The sequence below is a fragment of the Raphanus sativus genome, chromosome 5 (genome assembly GCF_000801105.2).
Source record: "Raphanus sativus cultivar WK10039 chromosome 5, ASM80110v3, whole genome shotgun sequence".
NCBI lineage: Eukaryota > Viridiplantae > Streptophyta > Magnoliopsida > Brassicales > Brassicaceae > Raphanus > Raphanus sativus.
Window position 1 is genome coordinate 27641843 of NC_079515.1, and position 19009 is coordinate 27660851.

General features: G+C 36.6%; 3 protein-coding genes across 4 annotated transcripts; 2 read left to right on the forward strand and 1 right to left on the reverse strand.

The window, feature by feature from the left end:
- The first annotated feature begins 985 nt into the window (after positions 1-985).
- Positions 986-7398, forward strand: LOC108861869 (uncharacterized). The gene is made up of 23 exons (XM_018635843.2): positions 986-1259; positions 1356-1463; positions 1640-1788; positions 1878-1959; positions 2047-2462; positions 2746-3178; positions 3269-3492; positions 3695-3890; positions 4034-4176; positions 4239-4413; positions 4549-4602; positions 4764-4943; positions 5036-5148; positions 5261-5443; positions 5625-5682; positions 5903-5962; positions 6042-6083; positions 6176-6306; positions 6400-6535; positions 6622-6699; positions 6803-6919; positions 6990-7052; positions 7133-7398. The coding sequence occupies exons 1-23, from the start codon at positions 1113-1115 to the stop codon at positions 7232-7234; spliced, it is 3390 nt and encodes a 1129-aa protein (XP_018491345.1). The 5' UTR covers positions 986-1112; the 3' UTR covers positions 7235-7398.
- Positions 7399-8558: 1160 nt separating this feature from the next.
- On the forward strand, positions 8559-11251 carry LOC108861870 (probable polygalacturonase). Of its 2 annotated transcripts, none has more exons than XM_018635844.2 (4): positions 8559-8717; positions 8913-9389; positions 9485-9659; positions 10311-11251. In XM_018635844.2, the coding sequence occupies exons 2-4, from the start codon at positions 8927-8929 to the stop codon at positions 11104-11106; spliced, it is 1434 nt and encodes a 477-aa protein (XP_018491346.1). In that variant the 5' UTR covers positions 8559-8717; positions 8913-8926; the 3' UTR covers positions 11107-11251. The 2 variants fall into 2 exon arrangements, with proteins under 2 accessions (XP_018491346.1, XP_056842527.1); XM_056986547.1 differs by having other exon boundaries at positions 10314-11251.
- Positions 11252-11594: 343 nt separating this feature from the next.
- Positions 11595-14051, reverse strand: LOC108861871 (1-aminocyclopropane-1-carboxylate synthase-like protein 1). The gene is made up of 4 exons (XM_018635845.2): positions 13798-14051; positions 13576-13707; positions 13222-13382; positions 11595-12849 (listed from the first exon to the last, which is right to left on the reverse strand). Exons 1-4 carry the CDS (start codon positions 13954-13956, stop codon positions 11877-11879), a joined length of 1425 nt encoding a protein of 474 aa, XP_018491347.1. The 5' UTR covers positions 13957-14051; the 3' UTR covers positions 11595-11876.
- Positions 14052-19009: the final 4958 nt, after the last annotated feature.

Sequence of the window (19009 nt, forward strand, 5' to 3'; positions counted from 1 at the left end):
TCAAAGCACTAAATAAAAACTGTTAAAAAGTTGATTTAGAAATGTAACATATTTCTTTTTCTAATTTTTTGGCTATAGCTTAATTTTTCGATGTAAAGCTTGATTGATCTAGAAAAATGCTATAGAAAGAAAAAGTGGCTGTCCAAAGCACAGCACGTACAGCACTCATCAATCACCTCCAATACTATAATAGTATAGAATAATAGCATAGATAAGCTTCTAAAAAATAATAAAACATAATAAATAATCAAAATAAAGTTATCAATTAAAATTTTTAAGAGTATGACAAAGAAAGAAATAATTTAAATTATGTAGAATATGACAAAATCAAAATTAAAATTAGTTAAACATAAAAATAAGAAAATTAACTATATATTTGGAAAATATGACAAATAAGCAATTAAAAATGACAAATAACCAAATTTACCTAAAATCATGGAGAAGATGCAAGTAAAAAAATTTACAAAATATTATTAAAAGATAATCTTCCTTAATAAATAATTTTCGTGATTTGGCTGATAATTTATCATTATCTTAAGAACATTTAGAAAAATTCTAATAATATTATCATAGTTAAATTTATATTATATTTCCATTACTAATATTAAAATATTATCTATATGTTTATATTATATTTTTTAGTAATATTAAACCGACTCTATTTTAATATTTTGATTGTCTTAAACCACATGTTTAATTAAAAGTATGAAAAATAAGTAAAACTGTTAATTATTAAATATAAAAAATTATCTAAATTATCTAAAATCATGGAGAGAATGACAAATCAGGCAATTCACTTCGTAAATAATAGTATAGATTTCAAATTATGAATTTTCTTTTATGATCAAATCAAGTTATGAAATTATGATTAATTCCAAATTGAGTTCTGTAATCTCAAATCCGTTCAAGTCCGGTTTTGACTACCAGTACGTAAACCGAAAAGATCCGTAAAATAAAAACCCGATCAAAATAAACCGGTCGGTGTAATTGTTGTCTCCAATGTTCATAGCTCCGTTTATGGATCTGTGAGATCCCTCTTCTTCCTCGAGCCAAATTCTCAGATATCGTAGAGAGTGTGATACTGCTGAAGGATCCAAGTTGAGAAGGGGAAGATGTATATGGCTTATGGATGGCCACAGGTGATCCCGCTTCTAGCTGGATCGTGTCCGTCTTCTCAGAGAATCGTCTACCTTAAGCTCGCCGGCAAGCTATTGCTGGTCGTATCTCCCTCTCACTTGGAGCTTTGGGGTTCTTCTCAGGTTTATTTTGCTTAATCACCTCTTGCATTTTCGAAATTTCAAACTCTAGATTTTCGTTAATTTAGCTTACACTTGAATTTTTTTGACATGGAATAGCAACGAGTGAGATTAGGGAAGTACATTAGAGATGAGAAGTCTGTGCGTGACGAAGGGGAGAATCTGAGAGCTGTGTGGAGTCCTGACTCCAAATTGATTGCTCTTCTTGTAAGTCCTGTTGATCCCAAATGTTCAATTATTGTTTACACGGGAAAATACTTTCCTTTTAGATTCGATTTGCCGAGACTGATTTTTAGAATAATAGTAGTGTCTATCAATCCTTCTTATGTGTACAGATGATTTCTTAGCTAACGTTTTATCGGCTGTTCTTGATGATTTTGCAGACATCATCTTTCTTTCTTCATATATATAAAGTAAAGTTTATGGATAAACGAATAAAGACTGGGGAGAGACAGCCTTCTGAGTTGAGTTTTGCAAGCATATCTCTTTTGTTAAGTGAGCAGGTCCCTTTTGCTGGGGACAACTTGTCTGTGTAAGTGCCGACTCCAATTGTTACCATTTGAACCATAGTAATGTTTTCGGATTAGAAATGTAAAGCGAATTTCTTTTAACTTTGTGCAGGAGCAATTTTGTGAGGGACAGCAAAACTATGCTCTTGGGACTCTCTGATGGATGTTTATATAGTATTTCCTGGAAAGGAGAGGTAATGTGTTCATCTGTTTGTTTCGTTGGTGTTAGTCACTGCATCATTTCTTGACTTCTTACTTCTTTTTTAAATACTTTTTTCTAGTTTGGTGGAGCTTTTACCATTGGTTCCCAGCATTCTGATAGCAACGATGATAGGCTCTTGCCTTCTTATACCCTCGGTAATGGGCTAGTTTCTGGAGTAGATTCAGCAATACTTGCAGCTGATCATAAAATCTCCACCAAATCGGCTATTGTTCAGCTGGAGCTCTGCGCTTCTTTGAAGTTATTGTTTGTGTTATGCTCTGATGGGCAGCTAGTTGTATGTTCTGTGAATAAGAAAGGTTTAAAGTATACCGAGAGCATTAAAGCGGAGAAGAAGTTGGCTGGTGATGCTGTCTGTGCATCAGTGGCTTCAGAGCAACAAATTCTTGCTGTGGGTACAAGAAAAGGGGCGGTGGAGTTATATGATCTTTCACAATCGGTCTCTCTCTTACGTACAGTTTCTTTGCATGACTGGGGGTAAGTAACTTGTTCCTATGAAAGACAAGGCCTGGAAAATATTATATTAGTAGAATAGTTTTGAAAGGTTCAAATACTCTCTTTTTTTTTACTATGAATGGGAATTTATAAGTGTAGATGTCTGCGGTTTTTGGTACTTACGCGAGGATCGATGAGTGCTGAATAGTTCATTCCAGTACTATAAAGCTGATATACTCAAGATTTTGAATTTTACTTTTGTGTTTCTTTCGTGCCCTTGATGTATTGGGTACATGGTTTGATAAAACTGTTATGAAACATGCAGTTATTCAGCGGATTACACTGGGCCTGTGAACGACATTGCATGGACGCCTGATAATTCTGCTTTTGCGGTTGGGTGGAAGTCGAGAGGGCTTGCAGTTTGGTCTGTTTCGGGATGTAGGTTGATGTCAACTGTCCGCCAAATTGGACTGAGCTCTGCATCTTCCCCTAAAATAAACCCAAACCAAGACTCTAGATACGAACCGCTGATGAATGGTACTTCAGCCATCCAGTGGGATGAATATGGATATAGATTGTTTGCTACAGAGGAGGCATCTTGTGATAGAATCCTTGCATTTTCTTTTGGAAAATGTTGCTTAAACAGAGGAGTTTCAGGAAAAACTTATATTCGTCAGGTAATGTATGGTGAGGATAGACTACTCATGGTTCAAGCGGAGGACACTGATGATCTTAAGCTTTTACATCTAAAACTTCCAGTTGAGTATCAGTATAGCCATTATCCCTTTTGCTTTTTCTCCATTTCACGTCTTGAAATAAATTTGTTATATATTATGTTCTTGGTCCAGGTTTCTTATATTACTCAGAACTGGCCTGTTCAACACGTGGCAGCTAGCGAGGATGGGCAATACCTGGCTATTGCTGGTTTGCATGGTCTGATTTTGTATGACGTTAGATTTAAGAAATGGAGAGTATTTGGAGATGTCAGTCAAGAACAACAGATTCATTGCAAGGGTTTGTTATGGTTGGGGAAGATTGTCGTAATTTGTAACTACATCGAAACTTCTGAGACGTAAGTTCAAATCTATATTACTAGTTTACTGATTATACCTCATTGGCTATATATATTGATCTTTACAAAAAGGTGTACTTTAGTAGAAATGTATATGCGGCTCTTCTAGACTTCGTTACATAGCATTATTATGATTAGTATTCCTGGGCATTTTGTCTTTCGAATGTTGTTTCATTCCACGTGTATGTTATTATTATTGCAGGTATGAATTGCTTTTCTATCCAAGATATCATCTTGACCAGAGCTCTTTACTTTGTCGTAAAGTGCTGCTTGGCAAACCAATGGTGATGGATGTTTACCAGGATTATATACTTGTATCTTATCTTCCGTTCATCATCCACGTATACCATGTAAAGTTGTATGGTGAACTGACACCTTCAAGCAAAGCATATCTAGAGGTAGTTAGTTTTTTTTGCCCCTTTATTTGATGCATCAGTTCCAGTAAACATGCACAACGTAGATTTTTTTAGATTTTTTAACTTCCAAATGTGAGGGTTTGAGTTGCTTTTCATGCACCTTAAAGTGATAAAATGACAAACAGCTTTCCACAGTAAGAGAATTGTCCATCATGACTGCAAAGAGCCATCCAGCAGCAATGCGATTTGTTCCTGACCAGCACCCGAGAGAACGCGAGGTGGATAGTGATAATTTGTCTTCTGATCTGTCAGACAGGGAACCCTCAAGGTAATAATCAGTAGAGTAGAGCATCCATTTCAGTTTATGAGTGTATTTTTTTGTCTTCCTAGGTGTCTTATACTGCGGGGAAATGGGGAGCTTTCACTTCTTGATTTGGTTGATGGACGAGAGAGGGAACTTACAGACTCAGTTGAGCTATTTTGGGTGACATGTGGTCAATCGGAGGAAAAGACAAATCTCGTAGAGGAAGTATCTTGGCTAGATTATGGGCATCGAGGAATGCAGGCAATTCTTCTGATTCATAGCTGCTTCTATAGTTTTTCTTTAATACCCTATTCTAGGATTGTCCCACAAGTGTCTGACAATTTTAATCCCTGTCTTTCGTTCTTACCTGATTTTATTTCACGCTCTCTATTACAGGTTTGGTATCCTTCTCTAGGAGACGATCCTTTTATCCAAGAGGATTTCTTGCAGGTATAAATGCTAATCAGAGTCCGTTTCTTTTTACAGATATCAGCTTGTCTTTCTGTGACAACAATAAATGTTTATACATCCAAACAAATCTCTCACTTGTTGTTCTTACTTATTCACTGAGCTATCAACTCAATGTGTTTATTTTATGTTACATCCTTCAGTTGGATCCAGAGTTGGAATTTGATCGTGAGGTGTATCCACTGGGACTTCTACCAAACTTTGGTGTGGTTGTTGGAGTTTCTCAAAGAATGTCCTTTTCGGCAAGTGCAGAATTTCCATGTTTTGAGCCTACACCTCAAGCTCAGACCATACTCCATTGCCTACTCCGCCACCTCCTTCAGGTATATATTAATCCTGCCTCTTTCCAATCTTTATAGCTTTATTCATTTTCTCCTTGTTGATCTTTTTAAATCTTTTCTCATACTGTTGACAGCGGGATAAAAATGAAGAGGCCTTACTCTTAGCACAATTATCTGCAGAGAAACCTCACTTCTCCCATTGTCTGGAGTGGCTTCTTTTTACGGTTTTTGAGGCAGATATTTCTAGGTATCCAATGTCTATCAATTTCTAAAAGCATCTCCCAGATACATATTTTCTTAGCCATCTTGTCTTGATTTTGATTTGTTTGCCCAAATGTTTGGCATAATACAAATTTCAGGCCAAGTTCAAACAGGAGCCAGATCTCAGAACCTGGACATCTTAAAAAATTATCCCTTTTGCGGAAAGCTTGTGATTTAATTAAAAATTTCCCTGAGTACTACGATGTGGTTGTGAATGTTGCCAGAAAAACAGATGCCCGTCACTGGGCTGATTTATTTTCTGCTGCTGGGATTTCAACAACGTATGTTTCTTTTTCTCCCTGTTTGGCCTTAGTTTCTCTTAATGCTTTAGGGAAACTATGTTTTTAAGTGTGCTAGGCATTTGAATAGTTTACAATTGTAAGATGGAAAACTTCTCTGCTCTTTTGTGTTAACTAAACTGTACTATATGCTATAAAACTTGATTTTATCTTTTGGTTTTAGGCTGTTTGAAGACTGTTTCCAGCGAAGATGGTATCGGACAGCAGCTTGTTATATACTTGTAAGACTTGGAAGTCCTTAACCGTTAAAGAAATGTTTGTTTAATCACTGATGTATCAACAAACTCAGTCTTCTGTTTGTTGCTACACAAGTAGCGGTGCCATTCTAGATTTAACTAAAACTTCCTGTGACAACAGTGAAATGGAGTTACTGTTTGAATCACTGTAGAAATCTGTTAGGCTATGTGTCGAATCGCACACTAAAGTATAGAAATGACGCAGGTGATTGCCAAACTAGAAGGTCCTGCTGTCAGTCAGTACTGTGCGTTGCGACTATTGCAGGTAATTTCCGCTGTCTGTACTTTTCTGACTTTTTTGCTCCTTATGTTCTTAGGACAAGTACCATTGTACTTTTTTGCAGGCGACACTTGATGAGTCCCTCTATGATCTTGCTGGAGAGCTGGTATGTATCCAATGCGTTTGTTGTTTGTTTGAAATGGAAAGCGAATACCTTGAGTAATGATGTTTGTCTCATATGCCTGGTCATGTCTGAAGGTGAGGTTCTTGCTGAGATCTGGAAGAGAAATTGAGCAAGCACCAACAGAATCAGATACAATATCATCGCCTAAGCTTCTCGGGTTTCTTATTTTCGGTTCCAGCCACAAGAAGTCATCACTGGATAAGAGGTTGAAACTATAACTCTGTTTCTGGTTTTTATTTTATACTGTTATACAACTGCCTTCTTATCAATTCATTTGAATAATGCGTCTCTTGAGAAGCTCGTCGTTCAAGGAGCAAAGTCCTCACGTTGCTTCTGTCAAGAGCATACTAGAGAGTCACGCCAGTTACTTGATGTCGGGTAAAGAACTTTCAAAGCTTGTCGCCTTCGTGAAAGGCACCCAGTTTGATATTGTGGTACGTCAACACTTAGCTTGACGACATCTCATCTCTAACCTTTTTACGGCAATAAAATTATTTACTAAGCAAACCCGAAACTTCAGGATTTTCTTCAAAGAGAAAGATATGGCTGTGCTCAGCTGGAGAATTTCGCAGCAGGACTTGAACTCATTGGGCAAAAGGTACGAGAATCAGCTCCATTTTGGTTTCTTTTGATTTTCTCAAAACTTCAGGATTTTCCGTTTTTTTTTTTAATCTTACCTTATATACTATTGAATCTCTCAGCTGCAAATGAATGAGCTACAGAACCGGTTAGATGCAGAGTTTTTATTGGCTCAGATGTGTTCGGTCAAGTTCAAAGAATGGATAGTTGTTCTTGCCACTCTTTTACAACGATCCGAGGTTTGAAATCTTTTAGTTATCACGACTTGGAAAAGCATCACATTGTTTAACTTATTTGTCACGAACGCAGGTTCTTTATGATATATTCCGGTCTGATCTACGGTTGTGGAAAGCATATAGCATGACATTACAGGTAAAACTCACAATCAAACCAACCCATTTGGCCTCGTCTCAGACTCCTCTTTAAAAAAAAAAATGTGTTCTTTGTTTCAGTCACACTTGGGTTTCGCACAGTACCATGACTTACTCCAGGTCTTAGAGGAGAAACTCTCAGCCGCTGCAGGAGAAGGAAGCAGTAGAGGTTCCATCTCTTGATACAATAGTCTTTTCTTTTTTTTGGGAGCTTTTGTCACTATTAAACACTTTCTGCCTCTTTACAATTTTTCACGTTCGTGTAGATATATATAAACATGATTCAAATTAAATAAGAAATACATCTCCCTCGTTTGGACTTACTTTTAATAAATTATTTTGTCACTTTTGTTTTGTATCACAACAAAAACAAATAGTATATGAATGGTGGCTAGTTGTGGGCTTTTGGCCACTATTATGAAAAAAAAAAGAAATGTTAGATTAGAGATTTTAAATATGTATGTCTTTGTTGTCAAAAAAAAAAATATGTATGTCTTTTTGTTTCTGCGAAAAGAAAACAGAATTAAAAACTGAAAAGGGAGGGAAGATAAGCACCCGTGACCGTGAGAAGGCATGGAGGCGTGAGAAGTGGGTCGGCAGAAGTGGCTGAGTGGAGTTGAACGTGGGGACACACTCAAAGTTCACGGGATAACCTACTTTGCTAAAACAGATAACAATTATTAATAATAATTCATATTAAGCAATACATTAAGGATAACTTTTTTTTTTATTTGTGTATTTTGTAAGCTTCTCTTTTGACTTAACATGCCCTGACACATTCTCATTCACATATGTATTAATGAAGATGCTCTTGAATGACACTATTATTTGCAAAATTTGTGTGTGATAGATTGCACTTGAGATCATAAAATTATCTTTTCCGCTTTATAGTTTACTTGCCGTAAGTAGTAAGGAGCGAGTAATAAAAGATGGTATGAAGAAATTAGTAGTTGAAAGAGACAAGATTGTTGTTTGTACTCTACACTCACAAGTCACAAGTCACAAAGAGACAATCCCTCACCCATTCTTGTGTTATTGAGAAAAAAAACTCCCAACATTAAAACCCGTGAGTCTAATGAAATTGACATCGTTCACCTCCCATTCTCTCATATTTGAAACAAATTATGTTTCTTCTATATGTATAGGACGTTACGTGCACACTTTGAAAAAGAAAAATGTATAACAGTGACCGTTTATGTATTCGAATTAGAGTGACGACGACAATATGACATAGAACAATGAACGTAAGTAATAATCTATGGGGTCTTAAATACCCATAATAATCATCAGAGGTCATAAGTTAATTTAGTTAGCATCTTCGTAATCATCACTATTTGGATTTCATTTTACCTTTGAAACAATTGTGGCCATGCTGAAGATATGCATTCATTTGGTAGTATTGCGGCCATAATGAGGATATGACTTTGTTTGGTTATCATTTTCTGACGAATCTTGTCACTCACCATTTTATCTCCCAATCGATTGATATATGCCACTAAGTGATAAAACTTATAAAATCAGCAAACACTCAAAAGACTAAAAGGTCTGAATTTTTCTTCTTCTTTCTCAATGATTTCTCCGCTTATAAATACTCATTCATTCCACGTCTATCCTCACAAACCATTTTACTAGCCTCTCCACATCTACAAAGGTTCACAAGTCACAAGTAAGCATCTCTCTCTCTCAAACACATACACATAATAGATAAACAAACCTACCACCCTTTTCAAGTATTAAGTTATTCATTATGTTTCATGAACATAAACCTCATCTTGTCCTTCAAAAAAAAGTTGTTCAACAAAACTTTGAGAAAATAAAGTCATTCACTAATTCCAACTCTCTTTTCTTTTTTTCTTTCCAGATACAAAGGAAGTCATGAAGAACATACTATCATGCATGGTAACCATCATCACCCTCTCCATCCTTACAACCCATGCTCAAGGAAGAAAGGTATCACAGTCATATGAAACATTCGAATACACAGCCATCACTTGCAGATCCCACAGCGCCTCCATAACAGACTTCGGTGCTGTCGGAGACGGCAAAACATTGAACACAAAAGCATTCCAGAGCGCCGTAGATCATCTCAGCCAATACTCATCCGACGGTGGAGCTCAGCTCTTTGTCCCCGCCGGGAAATGGCTCACCGGAAGTTTCAGCCTCACAAGCCATTTCACTCTGTTCCTTCACAAAGACGCTACTCTTCTCGCTGCTCAAGACTTAGAAGAATACCCAATTCTAAAAGCTTTGCCTTCTTACGGAAGAGGCCGTGATGCCGCCGGTGGAAGATTCGCTAGTCTTGTCTTCGGGACTAATCTCTCCGACGTTATCATAACCGGTAAAGTTTCATTATTTTTTTTATTTTTTTTTGCAGACGTACGTTATTTTGAAAATTGAGAGAAATAATTGGAAGCTTGGATGTTGCTATTACAGGAAACAATGGTACGATCGATGGTCAGGGATCGTTTTGGTGGCAGAAGTTTCACGGTGGTAAACTTAAATACACACGGCCGTACCTGATTGAGTTAATGTTCTCCGACACTATCCAGATATCGAACATAACGCTCATTGATTCTCCGTCGTGGAATATTCACCCGGTGTACAGTAGGTAATATTAGATTCTGTCACACCTTTCACCTAATAGCATCATGCATGCGCCATGTCTGGCCAGAAAACTCAAAATCCTAGTTCCGAACCGAGAGTGAACTAGATAATTATTTTAAATATTTAGTTACATGTTTATTTGATATAATATATATGAATTGAAAATATTATATTAACTTTGGTATTAGTTCAGATTCAAAATAGGTTTATACATAGTTATAAAATGTATACATAAATTCAAAGTTAAACAAACCTGACTTAAGCATATAAAACATGATTGGATTTATTGACTTTAATCATGATTCGAAAACCTTAACAAATCCAGTTCCTTATTCACCTTTTTCCGACAATCCGGTTGCTTTGTTTATTTATTAGAATAATATTCCCTCTGTTTCTGAATAAGTGTTATGTTAGAGTTGTGCACACGGATTAAGAAATCATTAAATTTTGCATATTTTCCATACAAAAACATCATTACCCATGTATTTCGACCAATAGAAAAATAAAATGCAGAATAAAATTAATAAATTCTGTATTGAAATATGAAAACGACACTTATTTTGCAACGAAAAAAATCTCTACAACCACACTTAATATGAAACTGACACTTAATATGAAAGTGAGGAAGTAACTAATAAAAAATCCTACGTGGCAGCAGCATCATCGTGAAAGGTGTCACGATCATCGCCCCGGTGAAATCTCCCAACACCGACGGAATCAACCCAGACTCGTGCACGAACACCAGGATCGAAGACTGCTACATAATCTCCGGCGACGACTGCGTCGCCGTGAAAAGCGGATGGGACGAGTACGGAATCTCCTTCGGGATGCCGACAAAACACCTCGTAATCCGCCGCCTCACCTGCGTCTCCCCTTACAGCGCCGCGATCGCGCTCGGGAGCGAGATGTCCGGCGGGATCGAAGACGTCAGGGCGGAGGACATCACCGCGTACAACACCGAGTCCGGGGTGCGGATCAAAACCGCGGTGGGGAGAGGAGCGTTCGTCAGAGACGTGTACGTGAGGGGGATGAGCCTCCACACGATGAAGTGGGTCTTCTGGATGACCGGGAACTACAAGGCCCACGCGGATAGCCACTACGATCCCCACGCTCTACCGGAGATAACCGGGATTAATTATAGAGATATTGTTGCTGAGAACGTTTCGATGGCTGGGAGGCTTGAAGGGATCTCCGGGGATCCGTTTACCGGGATTTGTATCTCGAACGCGACGATATCGATGGCGGTTAAGCATAAGAAGGCGATTTGGATGTGTAGTGACGTGGAGGGGGTTACGAGCGGTGTTGATCCTAAGCCGTGCGGTTTGCTTGATGGGGGAGGTGATTCCGAGAAGAAGAAGAGGATGGACAACGGTGGTGGGTGTGAGTTCCCGGGTGATGTGTTGGAGATTGATAGTGTTGAGCTTAAGAGTTGTAGCTATCAGATGAGTTAGAGAGTGTTTGTCATCTTTTTTTTTAAAGACCTAGTCTCAAGAACAAATCAAGCTGAGTTTTGAAGATGTAACAGAGAAGCTCTTTCTCAGTGGTGTTACTTGTTTCTCGAGAAACAGAATCAGACCAAACAGATGCTTAACTATAGTATTAAATATAACAAAGGGGTATATTAAGACAAAACTATAGGTCCAAATATATATAGAGACAAAGTCATTCTGGATATGGCTTAATTAGCCAGTTTTCTTTATTTTTTTATGATGGAAGCAATCTATGAGAAGAAGTAATCAAACTAAGTTTTGGATATGAAACAGAGAAGAAGTCTCAATGGTGTTACTTGTTCCTCAAGAAACAGAATCAGACCACACCTTTGTATAGCTTTCTGTGACTAATGGAGCTTAGTGATCTTTGTCAACAATGGAACTCAGTGCTGAAACCATTAAGTGATCATGAGACTAGTTTAAGAGAAAGCTGTAAAACTAGATTGAAATGCAAAAGAACAGGGCAGAGCTGTAGCTTACGGAGCAAGAAACCTAATTTTATACGGTGACATCGCAACCAAGGAACTCAAAGCGGGACGTATCTATTACAGTAATGTTTGGAACACTAAAGTTTATGGTAGGGAAAAAAAACTGGTTATAAGATTCACGAAACTAGTAAACAACTTGGAAAGTGAAATATATATAATTATGCATTATTCCTCTACATTTAAGTCTATTATATAGAGCAATAGATAATCTGTTAAAGTATATATAACGAAATAGACCGTCTTTTAAGTTCGGACCAGTGGTGAATGAGGGGACAGCAACCTCGGTGACCTAACATGTTCATCGTACATCTTGGAAGAGAAACTCAGCTTAAGATTCTCTTGAAAACTCTTTCGCTTCTTCTTGTTCTCTCTGTGTCTGAGCACAAAGCTCTTCATTCTCTGTAATGCAGTTTGGAGTGTGTCTTCATCCATATTAGCAAAACAGACTCGGAACCAACCTGGCTCAGAGCAGTGAAACGACGAGCCAGGAGAGATGTTGATCTTGACCTTATCAATGATTATTCTCCAAAGAGCCATTTCAGACTCAAACGTCTGGTCTCTAAGCATCTGCCTCAAATCCATCAAGACGAATAAACCCGCGTTACTTCTCAAGCAAGAAACCCCCATCTCTTTAAGCCCTTCCGTGAATATCAAGTGTCTCTTCGCTACTCTCTTCGAAACCTCTTTCAGAAAGTTATCGACAAAGCTCTGATCAGACAACATAGCTGCTAAAAAGCTCTGTGTCTGAGATGAGACCAACCCGAAACTCGACATTCTCCTTGCGCATGTCACAACCGCATCGTTGTAAGAGTAAACCACACCAACTCGGAAACCGGGAAGTCCCATGTCCTTTGAGAGGCTGTACACGATATGGATCAGGTCACGGTTCACGTGATCCATCTCTTGGATCATCTCAGCTACACTGATGAATCCTGGTTCTGCGAAAACCGTGGCTGCGTAGATTTCATCGCAGACTAAGTGGATCTGCTTGTCGTTGATGAAGTCCATAAGGGTTTGAAGAGTTTCTCGACCGAGACTTGTCCCAAGAGGGTTTGATGGGTTTGCTAGGATCAAGCCTTTGATCTTGATGCCGGTTTCTTGGGCGTTAAGGTAAGCTGATTCTAGGGCTTGTTTTGTGACCTGGAAGTTGTTTGAGCTGTTACACTCCACAGGAATGATTCTTACTCCAGTTCTCCAACTTAGGTCTCTATCGAATCTGACATGTTTGAATAATAAACCCCCATTAATTAAGTACTCAAAGAGTAAGTCAACAAACAGTTAATTAATGGTTGACCTTTGAGAATAGTCAATGGACAACTAGTTGTAATTTGTGTGGATGGGGTTTTCCTTGCTTACCAAAATATTGAATCTATATCAAATGAGTTATATTTAAAGGTTGTTACTTGTTACTTATTCTAAAATCCCTATTAACAATATACTGGCCAGTAATGTTTTGTATCAAAAGAGAGCTTTTGTTTTGACCAGACAAAGCTATATGTATTTTAAAATATTAAATTACAATGCCCTTTTCATCACCTTTTTATTTAAATATAAAGTATAAAAAATCACGTATTCAGAAAATACGTACGCGGCATAATAAGGAGTAGGGACGAGAAAAGCGTCGCCGCGATCAGCAAGACAGAACATGAGCGTCTCATTTGCTCCGGTGGCTCCGCCGCTCATCACCACCCTCTCTTCCTCAAACCTCACCCTTCCTCCTCTCGCTCTCTCCATAAACGCCGCAATTGCCTTTAAAATCATTTACAACAAATATATATATTAGTTTAAGGCTTTTAGCAAATATTCCACATGCAAGATACACTGCAAAATGATTAGAGTGCTATAAATGAACTATTTTTGTTTAATTTAGCACATCCAATGCTACTATAAAGAAGAACTAATTTATTATAAACATAATTGTAATATTAAATGAAATAAATACCTGTCTAAATTGTTTGAGACCGTGATAATCTTGAAACACAGCTATGTCGGAGAAACCGTCAATGCCCTCCGCGGTGCAAATAGATGCATGTGGATTTGCCTTTATCCAATCTTTGATCAAGTCAGAACAAAGCTGAAAAGAAATAATCATAATTCAAGAAACATATTAGAAGACAAAGAAAAATAAGAAGAAGAAAAAACATATTAAGAGAAGAAAACGAACTTGATTTTCGGCGAGACCCATTTGAATAACACCTTGTGGATTATGCTCAGGATGAAAAGGGTTATTGTCGTAAGCTTTCCAACCGTCAAAATACGGTGAATCTTCACCATGCTTGTCACCGACAGCTAGCTTTGACAGCAAATTCTTGTCGAGAGACATTCTTCCGATCTAGTAACTTAGTGTGTGTTTGCGTGTGAATAGAACAATGTGTGTAGCTGTGTGAAGTTGTGGAGCTGGTTTGCTTGTGAATACAAACGGAGCCTGTGATTGAGTATTTATAATGTGATCTTGAGATAATAAGAAAGAAACGTGTTTCCATTATGAGAAAATGTATTTGAAATAAGTTTTTTTTTAAATGTGTTTGAAATCTTCTATCTCTATAAAAGTATTATTTTGTGGGGACAATATATGTTCCACCGAGTCAAACCTTGATTAATTTTAAAAAGTCTATGCCAATAAAATGTTTTCCTAAGAGTACAAAGGATTGTGGTCAAATTTAATCCAATCGTGAATATCTAGAGAGAGAAATAGAGAGAGAAACATCCGAGAGAGAAAAAGCTTTTCCGGCTGACGGAGTGAGCTTTCACAGTCACCGTCCATCGGTCCGGCGTCTATTCCGAGTTGTTCTAAGACACCCTTTCCTTTGAGGTTTTGTGTAGATCTATAGTTTCCGTCGCCGCACCTTCTTTTTGGTTGGCGGTCGGCTTAGCGGCTCTGCCGTTACTCCTTTCCGTCAAGACGAACGGTCGGTTTTAAGGTTTTCCTTAAACGGAGGTTTCTTTGCTCCGGTGATGTTCCGTTTGATGTTTGGTGGTTGTGTTTGGCTTCGGATAGGGAGGAGATCTCGAGTTATCGATAGATGCTCTCCGGTTGATGAAGCGGTGATGGTGAAGCTGTGGACCGCGATGCCTCGGGTCGAGATCTCAGGTGAGACCTGATGAAGCTCTCCGGTGATCTGAATAAAAAATCAAAGGCGTTGGTGATGCGGTTTCTCTATCTATCGAGGTGGGAAGCGAGAAAGCTGGTGTTTGGCGCCGAGGTTTGCGACGGCTGGTGGGATTCGGCCGTACCCTCCGGTGAAGATCTGCAGCGGCAACATCGAAGGGAGGGGATGGCAACACGTGGTCTCGCCTCCCAAGATGTCGATCGAACTTAGCAGTTGGGCTTGTATGATGGTAATGGACTTAAGATTCGGTTTTATTTTATTTTGTATGAGTAGCCCGTTTGTTTGTGTGGGCTTTTGTTTGGTTGTAAACGTTTCGGCCTTTTGGATCTTCTTTTAATAAAAAATTTCGACGGAAAAAAAAGAGTAAAAAGGATTGTATTTTATCCAAAAAGGAATGTATTTATATTACGTGAAAAGTAATGTGTCTTTGTAAATTATATATATATATATATATATATATATATATATATATATATATATTTATTTAGATGTTTTAAAAAATATTATACTACTTGAAAATATTATCTGAAAAATTAGTTTTGGAAATAGTTTTGAAATGATAATAAAAATAATCTTTTGCAAGAAATAATATTTTAAATTTCAAAACATTTTAGCCTATGAAAACATACTTGAATGTTAACTGAATTTATATCATGTTTTAGAGTAAAACCAGACTGGGTATCACGGTAATAACAAAAACAATGACTTTTGTGTTCCTTTGATTTTGATAAACGAATCAGAGATCAAATGCGAGAGTGCTTTAACAATTCAACCGTCGTAGTGACAAATAAACAAGTTCAAGTCTTACGAACATATTATTACACCCACGTTGGTATAGATTCGGGGGAGATATTTACTTTGACTTGGTGTTTTACCTTTTACTTTTTAATCTTATTTTCGAAGCTAACATCCGAATGATTTAAAGAATATAATGTTTGTTTGTTTTGGTGCAAATGTTAAAATTCATACCAATTTTTCGAGTTTACAAATGTTATTTTTTGTAAAAAGAATATAATGTTCTTTGATATTTAATTTCTTGTAAATTCACCTTAATCATCTATTGAAAAAAACTGGCTGTAAAACACATCGTTCTTTTTTCTAGTAGCAAATTCACCTTTTAAGACGTAGAACTCTAGAATACTAAGATTTTACAGTCATATTTCAAAAGAGTCCGTTAACTGTTTTTTTCAGAGTAGAACATTACGTTATACTTGGTCAAATCATATAATTTTTGCGTGTCGAAAGAGACGTGACCATGGTCTAATCACGTGCAATTAATATTTAATTTGTTTTCATCATATAATATTAGGAGTGAGAACAATGATGTAATGGAATGAAAACTTCTGTAATGGGTTGGTCGTTGGGGGTGTTGTTCCGAGAGTACATTCAAGGTCAGTCATTATGTTGATAACAGCATTAACATATAGTAACAAACAACTAATATGTGAACACAAAATGTAAAAAGTATCGACATGTGGCAGCAGCCCACTAAGGAATTAGAGAGAATGAAAATCTTTTTGGACGGCTTATTAGATTTGTGTCATTTAAAGTAAAACTTCTATCTAGATTAATTTTTGCCTTAAATTGAATTGGTCGGAGATCAAAAAGTCTAAAACTACATGTACACGTTGTATCAAGTCGAGTGATTGAAAATGAATTAAAACTCGTTTTCTTAAGAGTGTAATTATAGAGTAAAAGAATACGTACACGCACGTGCAATAAAATTCCGTTTGTATACTTTCCAACAGTGTGATATAGCTGTCGTCTACAAAATATTTGATAGTTAACCAAAGCGTATTGGCCTAGTGGTAAAGGAACTCCGGCTGGAGTGTCCGCCCTGGGTTCGATCCGTGTTGGCCACGAGAGAATTTACATGGGCTTCTCTCGCCTTCCAGACCACTTCGCGTAACCAAAGACCTTTAAGTGGAGGCTTAAAAATTCATGTAATGGCATGGGTATAAGCCCGGTAGGCTAGTTGATCACGCTTAGTGGTCGGATACTGGGTTATCAAAAAAAAATATATATATTTGATAGTTAGATTAAATCATAAATGTTTTTGACGTTACACCAACTTTCTATCTTTTACTTTGCTTTCTTAGAACTTCTAATATTTTTTCCTTAGTAAATGTATGTGATTCTTATTAAGAGTTTATGATAATTACAGATTCTGTTAGTCTATATATACAGAACGCTAAATATGTGAAACAATTACAGATTACCAACGACAGGGGCGGACCCCTTAGAGAGGAGTGTGTAGCAATTGACACTACAAAAATAATATAAATTAATACTCTCTCTGTTTTTTAAAGATCCATGTTTTAGGAAAAAAAATTGTTTTAAAAAGATACATTTTTTACTTTTTCAATGTATTATTTAATGAAAATCTGTTAACTTCAAGAAAATTAATTGTGTTTATTGGGTTTTTATTGGTTAAAAATTATGGAAAATTGTTATTCACAAATATCAATGCATTTTTAATGTGATTTCTTAATATATGTGAAAAGTCTAAAATATGTATCTTTAAAAAACAGAGGGAGTAGGTTTTTAATCTTAAAACATTAATATCTCGTGGCAGAGATGGTTCAACATTTCCTCATTGAACCCATAAATCTTGTGTTCCATATTTCGATTCCCCCAAATGGCAACATGACCCCAGACAAATTTTTTTTCTGGGTCCACCACTGACCAACGATTGGAAGAAAATCCGTATGGTATACGAGTCTTAGACAAAACATTTACACATTAAATAATCGATTTGTTTGTTTGCATTATGAGTTTGTATATGAATTACAATTGTTTCGCAGAGTTTTGTGTTTGCATTATGATTGTTTATTTGTCATGTAATCTTGGTGCATGGGAACGTAAGATCAAACGTTATTTGACGCATGCAGAATACCATATAGAGTTTCAAGATATAAAGATAATTATTGTAAAATCTGTAAATAACCATGGTTGAAACTTTTTCAAATAAATTTAGCTATTGAATATTTCAGTATGCTCTCGATGTTTGTTGGAGAGTTTATCTGTTTGATTTAAACTTTGTTTGATCTCATAATTGGAGGTGTAGTATGAATATGTATGGTGTTGGATTCATGTATCTAACATACTTTATTTAAAATTTATGTCCGAAGGTTATATTCATTATAGTTTTCCTACTTTCTATGAATGGTAGAACAAACCAACAAAGATAGGTGGATAGTGTTTACATATTGTAAGCTTAACCCATTTATGTTTACGGCAACATATAGTTTAGTTTGTGACTTTGTGTTATCGGTAGCATATATAAGAGTATACGAAAGATGGAGTTGTCAAAATGTTAACAAGCGAATAATTATTATTGTTATCTTTACGGATCCAAGTCTTAGGTGAAATTTTAAAGTTCCAATATTGTTGTTTTTCCTGCCCAGGCGGCAGGCACGATATACAATATGCTAAGCTAAAACCATGGAACTAATATTGAAATCTCCAAGGTAACTATGTAAATCTATGTCTTATGCATGAAAATATAAATACAAGTATAACCCCTTCATTCAAGATTTGTTAAGAACTTACTGACCTATTTCAATTCTCTTCTCACTGTCTAATTTTAATTCAGTTCAGTTGGCTTAAAAACAGGTTGGTCCAACATGCTTAAATTACGTGTATATATATATATATATACATTTAAGATAGAAAATTAAAATCAACATAGAAAATGCAAAGGTGTAAATATTCCTTTCTGACCAGGGAATTGAATTTTCATGTATTAATAGTCTTAAGGAAAATACTTCCGCTTTGTATCCAATTTTCTTTGGTTTACGAACGAATATTATTAGTTCCTTAAAACATAATAACAGGTCACGTATGGTAAGTTGCAGTAAAGATGTATATCTGTATGATATGATCAAAAAGGTTATTTAATAGATCTTTTCCAAGAGCCAAGAGGGTGTACAATACAGCACATTTAATCAAAGTTTAGTGGGAAGATCATAGGGTCGATGAGCCTAGGCACCTAGTTTAGCAAAAATCAAATAGTCTTTTATTTATTAAATATATATATGGCCAAATCGTTGAACAAAAGGCAGCTTTGACTTCTTCAAGTCGTTTGCTGAAAAAACTAAGTCAAATTGTATCCTTTTAGATTTGTTAGTCTAGTCTTCCACTCTCTATTTACGATTGAGGAATCATTTAATTTGAAATACATTGGGTCTCACTCAAATATTATTAAGCTCATACACCAACTAATTTTTGGTTTAGAACTCCTAAACTGGCTTCAAACAGCCCGTT

What these genes read in the sequence shown, in the direction of transcription:
- LOC108861869 (XM_018635843.2), top strand. Translation starts at nt 1,113, where the DNA reads ATGTATATGGCTTATGGATGGCCACAGGTGATCCCGCTTCTAGCTGGA. An exon ending in TACATCGAAACTTCTGAGAC is followed by an intron (nt 3,493 to 3,694) that starts GTAAGTTCAAAT and finishes TTATTATTGCAG; the next exon opens with GTATGAATTGCTTTTCTATC. An exon ending in TACTCCGCCACCTCCTTCAG is followed by an intron (nt 4,944 to 5,035) that starts GTATATATTAAT and finishes TACTGTTGACAG; the next exon opens with CGGGATAAAAATGAAGAGGC.
- LOC108861870 (XM_018635844.2), top strand. Translation starts at nt 8,927, where the DNA reads ATGAAGAACATACTATCATGCATGGTAACCATCATCACCCTCTCCATC. An exon ending in CTCCGACGTTATCATAACCG is followed by an intron (nt 9,390 to 9,484) that starts GTAAAGTTTCAT and finishes TTGCTATTACAG; the next exon opens with GAAACAATGGTACGATCGAT. An exon ending in ATTCACCCGGTGTACAGTAG is followed by an intron (nt 9,660 to 10,310) that starts GTAATATTAGAT and finishes CCTACGTGGCAG; the next exon opens with CAGCATCATCGTGAAAGGTG.
- LOC108861871 (XM_018635845.2), bottom strand. Translation starts at nt 13,956, where the DNA reads ATGTCTCTCGACAAGAATTTGCTGTCAAAGCTAGCTGTCGGTGACAAG. An exon ending in TGGGTCTCGCCGAAAATCAA is followed by an intron (nt 13,708 to 13,797) that starts GTTCGTTTTCTT and finishes ATTTCTTTTCAG; the next exon opens with CTTTGTTCTGACTTGATCAA. An exon ending in CCTACTCCTTATTATGCCGC is followed by an intron (nt 12,850 to 13,221) that starts GTACGTATTTTC and finishes CAAACATGTCAG; the next exon opens with ATTCGATAGAGACCTAAGTT.